This window comes from Olea europaea, chromosome 13, assembly GCF_002742605.1.
Source record: "Olea europaea var. sylvestris chromosome 13, O_europaea_v1, whole genome shotgun sequence".
Taxonomy (NCBI): Eukaryota; Viridiplantae; Streptophyta; class Magnoliopsida; order Lamiales; family Oleaceae; genus Olea; species Olea europaea.
In genome coordinates, this window is record NC_036249.1 from 2,403,843 (window position 1) to 2,414,302 (window position 10,460).

General features: G+C 32.3%; 1 protein-coding gene across 26 annotated transcripts; it reads left to right on the forward strand.

The window, feature by feature from the left end:
- Positions 1–312: 312 nt before the first annotated feature.
- Positions 313–9,243, forward strand: LOC111407258 (NEP1-interacting protein 1-like). Of its 26 annotated transcripts, XR_002705066.1 has the most exons (9): positions 313–594; positions 852–935; positions 1,046–1,138; positions 1,788–2,106; positions 3,844–3,907; positions 5,178–5,251; positions 6,324–7,836; positions 7,925–8,526; positions 8,823–9,243. XR_002705066.1 is itself a non-coding variant. In XM_023036638.1 (4 exons), the coding sequence occupies exons 2-4, from the start codon at positions 2,061–2,063 to the stop codon at positions 8,111–8,113; spliced, it is 309 nt and encodes a 102-aa protein (XP_022892406.1). In that variant the 5' UTR covers positions 316–594; positions 852–2,060; the 3' UTR covers positions 8,114–8,691. The 26 variants fall into 26 exon arrangements, 1 of the variants encoding a protein (XP_022892406.1); XR_002705056.1 differs by having other exon boundaries at positions 1,046–2,106; XR_002705064.1 differs by lacking the exon at positions 1,046–1,138 and having other exon boundaries at positions 1,754–2,106.
- Positions 9,244–10,460: the final 1,217 nt, after the last annotated feature.

Consider the following 10,460-nt stretch of genomic DNA (forward strand, 5'->3'; position numbering starts at 1 on the left):
TTAGTAATTCGTTAAGTGTTACTACTTCATAATCGAACTTTAAAATGTATCTCAATGGTCACCGAATTTTGAACTGTGTTACCCATCCGTCACTCAAGAAAAAACGGCGTCAACTCGAGAGACGGATGGGTAATACGGTGCAAAGTTCTGTGACCGTTGAGATATATTTTAAAGTTCGGTTATGAAGTAGTAACACTTGACGAAGTTCAGTGACCATTAAATTACATTTTTAAGTTCAGTGACTAAGTAGTAACATAGGGTAAAGTTTGGTGACCATTCATATAATTAACCCACAACAAATCTTTTCTCCTTCCTTGTGTCGAGCTCCTATTCATCTGTCGCTTTCCCTTCCACTGCCAAGGATGATGATGCCGCTGATTCGGTTATGGTTACTGTTCAAAGACGCATTATGCTCTAAGACGAGAGATAAATATAGACATCCCTTACCCTTATTTTTTTTAAATTATTTTCTTTTACATCAAATTGAATATTTATTAGATGGCGTACTTTTAAATTATTTGTATTAGGGCTTGCTTTTCTGGAAGCTATTATTTCTGCTTCTCTTCTTTCCAGTTATACAGCTGCACTTACCAGGTATTTACGGGTTTAATCAACATAAATAAAGTTCCTTTTAAGCACAATGTTTGAAGCAATTTTCCAATTTCTTAAGGATGAGGATTGAGTGGATTGTGTATTTACTAATTACGACTTAGGTTTCTTATCTTCATGAAAATGGCATCGGTTATCAAATATCAGCTTCCCTTTGGCCCTTTATCACAAGTCTTCCTCTGTTAATAAGTTTTTGTCAAGTCCTATGTTATTTAATTACAGTATTTCTCTCTTATTTATAGGATTCCCTATTCTATGAGTTCACTGACAGAAGATGAAAAATCTGGACTTGCGGTTGTCGATTGGGATGAAACCTGATCAAAAAGGTGTTTGTATAAGAAGAATTGGTCCCACTACTCCATAATTCAAAATTTTGAAACCATCTGATGTTATCCTTAGCTGTGATAGAATTGATATTGCCAATGATATGGACTAGGTGATTGAGACAAATGTTCTGATGGCTGTAAAGGGAGAGATACAATTCTCACATCCCATCTCAGTGCCTCCCTATTCTTCTATATGCATAAGTGTAAATATTTTCTACTATTTAAACTTTAACTCCAGTTAAAATGAAAATTGTTGTTATATCTCACGAATAGGAAATTTTAGTTTCTAAATATAGCACAATGCAAAATATCATGGAAGAGAAGCCTTACACTCATGATAAAGGATAGTATAGGAATTTTCATCAAGTGAGATTTAAATATATCAATAGAGACATTGCATAATGAGTGCTATTTGTTCTCTTCATATCATTTATAAGGTTGTGATTCTTCTCTGTAGTTTGATGATCGGAATACTATAGATGTCAGAACTTGCAATAGATTAAAACACGACTTGTAAATCCTTTAGTTAAGCATCATTAAACATACGAATACATTAGATATTCCGAAGTAGATATGCTCTCTCTTTTTCCCCGAAATTTCAAGTTGAATTTGGCAGGTGGATGTATGATTTCTCATGCATGTATCAACAAAATACTTTGCCTCTTTTGGATTTCGCAATGTCTCTATCATGCTATATATTGAGATGAATCTTAAGTTTAGAAAATATCTTTTATTGTAGTAAACACTAACTTATTTTGGTCATTTTGCAATTCCATCTAGACACAGACTTGTAGATATTTCTGATATGAGTTTTCCAGTTTTTGTTTGTGATTTTACGTAGAACTGAATCAGGGACATTTAAGGATGGTGTTTTGCTTGTCAACAAAGATGGAGTTCGTATTATTTCGTAGAGTGAAGTTGATGCTGGTTGTATGATTATTTGAAAATGGTTACTAAATGATCTCTAAAGACGAAAGACGGCATAAAAATTGGGGCTTTAAAGAAGGAGGCAATAAATGCTTCAAACAAGTTCACTCATTCTCTTAAGAAAAGGGGGAAAAGGAGAATTCACTACAGGGTTTTTTCATTTCCGTCGAGGATGTAACAATTCAAGAGAGGAAAGTTATGTCTGTGATATGCGTCAAAAACTCCTTCAGTAGATCTGAAAAAGGTAATTTGTGTTCATAGAATTAAGGTCATATGTTGTGCATGACATTTGAAGTATTTTGTTTGCTGTTCCTCAAAATAAACTTGTGATACTCTAATATTTTGCTGGATCACTTGTTGTCTTGGTGATAGAAGAAACAATCGGTTCAAATATCTCTACTTATTGATTTGGTCATATTGATATTTATTATTTGATCATTGATAATGATTAGTTTATTTTCTCTTATGTTAATTATTGCAAGCACTTTTTTATGTGTTTGGGTACCTCTATCCAGTGTTGGCAGCATTGTCGATCTGTTAGTTTAAATATGGTAGCATATTGTTCACTGCTTGTGCTAAGGATGCTAATGTACAAATTTTTCTTTTAACTTTTCGGATTGGAGAGTCTGAGTGATGCTACTTGTGAGTGGTTTTTTATCAAGTTGAAGGAAGTGATTGGAGATAATGAAGAGTTGACTGTAATTTCAAACATGGATACAAGTATCAGTAAAGCCCTTGAAAAAAGTATCCAACAGCTACTTATGGAGTATGTTGTATGCACAAATAATCTGCTAAACAATATGCATCTAAAATTTGGAGATATAGGCAAAGATCAATTTATTTCCTTTTCTAATATGCACAAATCATCTGCTAAACAATCATGGCTTTTTTTCGCTGCATGGAAGCTACTTAAATTCAATACATTAGCAAAAGCAATTTATGGTCAAAATCATAAGGTACTTCATTAATTTTCTTCTTTTCTTTTTATTTCATATTCGATTTGTTTTAGTGTAGATATTGTTATAGTTCAAATGCACGTTCAAATTATAAAACATTACTAAGAACATTTCTATTCTCCTGAATCAAAAAAGGATATTTTATGTGCTTCATGTTAATGTTGCCTTCTAGAATTTCATCGAATTTTGTAATTAGTATACCTGGGATGATTATTTCTTCAAGGATAGAAATTATGGATAAAATAAATAACTCATATGCCTAATTAGATTATCCATGGTGTCTTCAGTCATTTGGTTAAATCCTCTAGGGCCTAAGATAGTGATATTTGTCGGAAGTAATAGCTAAAATTACTGAAAAAGGACCGAGTAAGATAGTGCCAGGGTTGCCAATTAAACGATGTAAAGATCACTTTGCTCTGGCATGAAAAAAGAGCTAATGAAAGTATTATCAAACCAAACTAAAACAAGCTGATATAGCATCAAAACATTTCCACTTTTTTTTTTTTTTCATTCAATATTAAGATATTCTTTTGCATAGTTTTTTGAAAATTTGTGAAAAAAAATGCACATAAACATGAATAAACTTTAAATGCATTTATTGAATATAACTTCTATTAAAAAAAGAAGATGATTTTCTAAAAATTAAATTAAGTGGTGATGTAAGAATGAAAATTTTTTAAGGACCTGATTTACTTTTGATTATTGGATATTAGATCAGTAACAATAGGAGCTTTTGTCTTTATCATTTAATTTATGATTGTTTTTATTCTTTTATCTCGTATTGGTTTATGTTCTTAACATTATACGGGCTTTGTTTTATAATTTCAACACATTTTGTGTGTTTCCTTTTGAAATTCAGAAACTGTATCTATTTCTTCTTTTGATGGTGTATTTATCCTTTACTCATAATTTCTTTTAGATTCACACAATCCCTTCGCTCATAAAATAGTGAACATGCAATATACTGTTCATTCTTGGCTACATCTATTTTACAAAGATTAATGTTCAATTATCTTCTTTTACAGTTTCAATAAGATCATTTGAAGAAGAGATGAGAGAGTCATCAACTTGAATCTAATAGCAATAATAGTAAGAGTCCTCTGCTCCTAAAATCAGTTATGGTGTTTAGTATTGAAGTCTATATTTTTTATTCTGCCTTAGTTATATATATTATTTAAAATTTTATTTGGTCAACAATTTTTTACATGGAATGGACGCAATTATCATTCCCTCAGTATGTAATAATATTATTTCTATGAATTAGTGATTGCAATCCATGAAACATACAGTAAAGATTTATGATAAAAGATATTTAACCGATTAATAAGGAACAAATTAGCATAACATAATATAGTCTAATCCAACTTCTATCTTTGTAGCTTTATCGAGATGATAATTCAACACTCTATCCATCATGCATGATTTATCATCTCCAGATATAGGATCACCATCATTAAAAGTTTGTTGGTTAGATTTCAAATTTGTATTTATCAGTTTGCTATAATAAGAAATCCAAATTTTGAAATCTTAGTAAACAAAAGGTGTTCCAATATAATAGTTTGTCCCTTTATTTTTCTCCTTTTAATCATTTTCAAGAGAATAATATGATTGAATAATTTGAATAATAAAGTTGATAATATTGGTTCATTAATTAAAAAAATTAGATTTTTTCAACTACAAGAGATTAAGGGGAGGAATGTGTTTCACATGTACACATGCATTACTTCTACTTCATTACACTATTGAATAATTTATATTAGTCTAAGTGAATTTGTAAGAATTATCAAGAATAGCTTAATTTTGTACAAGTTTTTGCCCAGAACTTAAATAATACATCCACGAAAATCACATGTTTGTAAGTGTGAACATGTTAGTTCATGCAAGAAATTAAAGAATGATTCTAAATAGATGTAGGATTAATTATTCCTTTGAAATGCTCTATGAGCACAAGTTTAGTTCATCTATTCTGATGTCAAAAATATCTTAACGTTGAAAGATAATATTGCTCGAGAAGAAAGATTCTATGAATTGATTGCAAAGAAAATCTAATGGCATTGTCTTCTAAACATTTAAGACTTCCAGGTCGAAGAAATTGTTTGAAGTTTGCCTCTATGCAATCACATGTTTCACCTACCTTGCATTTATACGTAACTTCTTAGACATGGATCTAGCCTAATGTACAGGAGAGGCCTGTAATCTCTCTTCTGTGTAACATATTATCACCTCTCCATTAAAAAGTCAACACTTCATTTATTGTGCATTCTTCAGTTTGCCTCTTTTGACATTTTAACTGTATTGATATTGTTCAGCCCTCAATGAAATCATTGAATCTCTGTAAGTTTTCTTTAATTTTCTTCAGGGCCTATAGGAATCAATAGTTCATCGAGTTCGGAGTTGGGTTTGCCCCTTGTTTTGTTTAATTCACGAAGACAGGTAAAAATTTGATCTTTAACTACTTAATTGTTGTTCATGTGCTTCAATTTTGAGATTAGCTCATTATTTTGAGTAATTTGCTTCTATATACATATTTTGTTTCGATCTGATTGATTAATATAATTTTTGCTATCTTGAGAGTGAATTATTAGCATTTTTTGTTCTTTCTTGTTGTATTAAATTGTGGGGACTAACGATTAAGACAGTATTGGCTTTTAGAAGCGAAAACCTAAGGTCAAGATGTGCATTGCTTTGGTGCTCTGTTATGAAATCATAATTATTAAAATCGAGACTATGCTAGGTGTGCGTTCAATCACCATAGGATCAATATAATCAATTGTTTCTTTCATTTCTACCAATGGCATCCTCTAGAATAGATAGTAGGCTTGCTAACAACTTTGTAAGATTTTCCCCCATTTACTTTCTATGTTCATGTTCACTAATTGCCTTTTCCTTTTTTGGGCTAAAGTATTTTCAGAGAGAAAATGAAGTATGTTTTGGTGGTGGAGTGGTTATTGGTTTGGAGAAAGGAGTGACTGTAGGCAGTATTGGTCTCATCCTTAAGGCCCGTGGACTTCGAGTTACTTCCATCACGATTAGTTTTTTTTTTTTTTTTTTTTTTTTTTTTTTTTTTTTTTTTTTTTTTTTTTTTTTTTTTTTTTCTCTTTTTCTTATTCTTGTTTTTGTTTATTTTTCTTCTTCCTTCCATTGTCTATCTCCTTTTTTTGAACTAAAATTCTTGGGCTTTAAGCTCTGTGATGAAATACAAAAGAAAATTTTAATATGCTTTCTTTTTTGTTTTCTTTTTCATATTGTGTTTTCAGAAGCCATAAATATTACCTTTTTATACTGTGACAAGAGATTAGACAATGTTAGATTTCGCCTTTTTCTAAACCATGAGGAAAATTTCGCACTTTTTTTTTCATCTTCCTATCACTTTGCATTAAAATATATTCTTCTGATTTTTCAAATCTTCCTTTTACTTCTTTAATATCCTATAACCTTTTTTTATGAATTTTCTTTTTAGTTTCAACAATAATTTTCTCATTTGTCTCTGTTTTGTACTATTCAGATCTCTACTTGAATACTAATGTCAGAACAATGTCACCTTTTGTGCATGGAGAAGTATACGTCTTGGACGATAGAGGAGAGGCTAGAAAAGCTTCCTTTAATCAAGCTTAGTTTGTTTAGATTTGTACATTTGGTTTCACTTAAATTTAGTTTATGCACTTTTTTTTATTACGGTGTTAAATCTTGCTTGAAATTGTAGTTAATAGTTAAATTTTCCTCATTCGGGGTACTGATTATTATTATCCATATTTTTTCATTATCAAAGGTATTGAATAAATGTGAAGTAGATGATTGGAACTTTATATCATATGTGACTACTAAAATGGAGGTAGCACAAACGATTTGGCCACTACTAAAATGGAACAGATAATGAAAAAACCAACATCAGAGGGAAAAAAGGACACAAGAAGCAGGCTTTGAGTTTTGATATCCATTTGTCTTTGCTTTAACTCTAATTTCACTCTTTCTCTCTGGATCGTAGAAAAGACACCCAAAGAATTTGTAGATAACTCAGACATATACATGTTTAAATTGGTTTAGCATCTTTGGTGATTCGCGTTAAAAATATTATGATTATTCGAACAAGTTTTGAAGTTCTTCATCGTCGATCCAAGTAAAGGCCTAATTGATTTCTAGGTATACCGTCTTTCTTTTGCACTTGAGGAACATGTTCTAATTTTCATTTTTCAATAGTTGAGTCAAACCATTCTTCATCTTCAATAACTTGTTAATTGAGTTCTAATCCGTATAAGAATGACTTTAAATTGTAATAAATGTAAAATATGCTTCAAATTGATCATAATTTGTAGTGAACTTCTTGTCTTCTATCGGGTTATAAGAATGTCATTTCTTGATGTTTTCAAGTGGCAGAACACGCTAGATTATATGGGGAAAATGGTGAGTACCTTGTTTGAATGATGCTTTGACTTTATTTTCAAGATTTCCGCTATGGTTGTAATTCAAGATGGTTAGACCATTGTATTATGTTATAAATATATCTATTTGGTTGCAAGTTATACTGAACGTGTTTCAACCCTCTTGAAAGTTATATACACACACATAAGTATAGTGAATACTTTTGGTTTAACTTGTGTAATTCTATATGGAGCCATAATTTCAGTTGTCGAATTTTTTTACTGGTTAAATTATTTAGCTAAGCATATAAGGTAATTCCTTAGATGTATCGTGTGGAGTGTAAACTTTTATTGTCTACATTGATTGTAGAGTAGCAATCTTCAAACATAAATTGGAGTTTAGTGATTCAAGTGTAAAAGAAACTAATGGGAATACAGTTGGCAACTCAACAAACGGAGTTACCTCATACGGATGAACTTAGTTTCACGGATATAGAGTTGGATTATCATGCTAAGAATGCCCTCAAAGTTGTTGTCCAGATACACATTCATGGTTAATATTATGAAATTGTGTAGATTGATGTGATTCTCAGCCTTTTAGGAGGTACACTTGTCCTAGAGCGCATTCGTCCAACTATGCTTAGTGATGTTCAAAGTAAAGTATGATTCTATTTCATTCAAAAAAATATAGGGACTAAACAAAAATTTATTTTTGAGTTTTTCTAAATGATTTCATTTTTTGAATAAGATGGGAGCTGCAGAAACAACAACATTTGAAGAGGTCCAGAACATTTTTGACAAAGGTGGGGCAAAGGGTTTGGCTAGAGACATAGTCGAAAATACCCCAAAGATTACAATTGGTAAAAAAGTAAATGTTGATGCTTCTGGGGAGTCTCTCTTCTCCAATCTAATTTCAAGTATTATTGATCATGAATAATAATGTTTCTTTATTAGTCGGCTTGATTGCAAAGAAAATCTTATGGCATCGTATTCTAAACTTCAAAACTTATAGGTCAGGGAAATTGTTTGAAATTTGCCTCAGTGCCACCACGTTTCAACTCCTTGCATTGATATCTAGCTTCTGGGACATAGATCTTGCACAATGTCTATGAGGGGGCAGTAATCTTCTCCTCTGTAACTTATCATCACCCCTCCATTAAGAGAGTAAACACTTCATTTATTACGCATTCTTCGGTTGACCTCTTTCATACTTTAATTGTATAGGTACTATGCAGTCATGATGATATCTTTGAATCTATATAAGTTTTCTTCTGTGCCTACAAGAATCAAATCGTTTATTGAGTTTGGAGTTGGGTTTCCCCCTTTGTTTTGTTCAGTTCATGAAGACAGGTAAAAAATCCGTTATTCCTTTGACTTTTTAATTGTTGTTCATGTGCTTCGACCTTTTTTGCGTGACGTTTGTTTCAATGAATATCTACGATTTCATCCTCTCAGTGTAATTGTTGCAACTCCTTTTTTTTTAATTAGTTTATTATTTCGAGCAATTTGCTTCTATATTCATTTTGTTTTTATTTGATTGACTAAATTTATACTTTTTGCTATCTTGACTGTGAATTATTAATATTTGTTATTCTTTCTTGTATTAAATTGTGCTGACTAATGATCGAGGCAATGTTCACTTTCAGACGTGAAAACCTAAAGTCAAGATGTCATTGCTTTGGTCCTCAGCTCTGGAATAATAATTATTAAAATCGAGATTGCTATGTGCGCATTCAATCACAATAGAATTAATCGATGGCATCCTTTGGAAATCATAGTGGATTTGCCAACAACTCTAAGATTTTTCATCATTTTACTTTCTAGGTTCAAAACAAATTACTTTTCTTTCCTTGGGCTAAAGTATTGTTGAAGAGTAACAGCAAGCAGTTTTGGTCTCATCCTTAAGGCATGTTGATTTCGTGTTACTTCCATCATGATTTGTTAAATTTTTTCTCCTTTTCTTGTTTTTATTTTCTTCTATTGTCTATCTCCTTTTTTGGAGGTATGAAGTACAATACAACACCCTAATATGTACTTCTACTCATTAACCTTTATTCAATTAGTGCACATCTCTTGTTAATCCTTCACATTAAACACGTTAACATTACCTTCAAAATGATATAACCCGTGCATTGCACGGGCAAAAAACTAGTTAATTATTAATATTCTATTAATTTAATATATCAAGGTCACAAAATGTATAATTCATGGTCATAGATGGTACTTATAGGTCACAACGTCATATATTGTCAAATTAATTTATCACAGATTATTTTATCGATCACAAATTAAGGTCACAATTTACTTGTTGATCACAAATTTTCAAATTATTTGGTTACAAATGATTTTTTAATAACATATTATCATATTTTTAGTGACAGTTAAATCCTTAGTCACAGATAACCAAAAAATCAGTCACATACACCAAATAGCGGATCACATACAATCGCCACCAACACTACCATTATTGCCACTATAACCACAGTTAAATACTTGATCATAGATAACCAAAAATTTGGTCACATGCACCAAATAATGGGTCACATGCCATTGCCACCAACCTGCCACTGCCACTACGATCACAGTGAAATATTTGGTCACAGATAATCAAAAACCAAACAATAGATTACATACGATCGTCACCAACACTAACTCCAATCGAAATGCACCACCATAGGCACCAGTACCACCACCACCATTTTGCAACCCACCATCAACAACTTGCAATACTACCATCACAGCACCACCACTAAACAACCACCAACATAGCTGGTCCACTACCACCTCACCACTACAACCACCACTAACAACAACCATTTGCAAAACTGAAAACAATTAAACCACGCACAACTAACATCAAAACAATAACAAAAAAGAACACCGCCACCGATCGCGCTTTGCTTAAGAAGCCTCTACGGCGACGGTGTGTCGTTCTCAATCATCATGTCACTTCTCTGACGTTAAGCTATGCTGTGAAACGGCACTAACAGTGATCGAAGGCAATTGTAGTGAAACACCATTTGGCGACAACTGCCATGTGCAAGGGAGAGTATAAAAGAGAGGAGGGGAACAAGAGGAAGACCGCCGCTCGCTGCTCTCGCGATGAGCTTCGTTGTGATCCGACAACGACGACCATGTGGAGGGAAGAAGATAGAGAGAGAGAGAGAGGGAGAGCGCCACTTGTTGTATCCGCTATGATTCAGTGACGGTGGTAGCGATGAGCTCCGCTGATCTAGAGACAGCGGTCGTCGAGAGATTGACTAGAGATGACGGGGAGAAGAGGG

Excerpts from the sequence above, each read along its gene's own strand:
- LOC111407258 (XM_023036638.1), top strand. The coding sequence starts at position 2,061 with ATGTCTGTGATATGCGTCAAAAACTCCTTCAGTAGATCTGAAAAAG. Across the intron at positions 2,107-5,177 it reads CTTCAGTAGATCTGAAAAAG|GGCCTATAGGAATCAATAGT; the intron begins GTAATTTGTGTT and ends AATTTTCTTCAG. Across the intron at positions 5,252-7,924 it reads TGTTTAATTCACGAAGACAG|ATGGGAGCTGCAGAAACAAC; the intron begins GTAAAAATTTGA and ends TTTTTGAATAAG.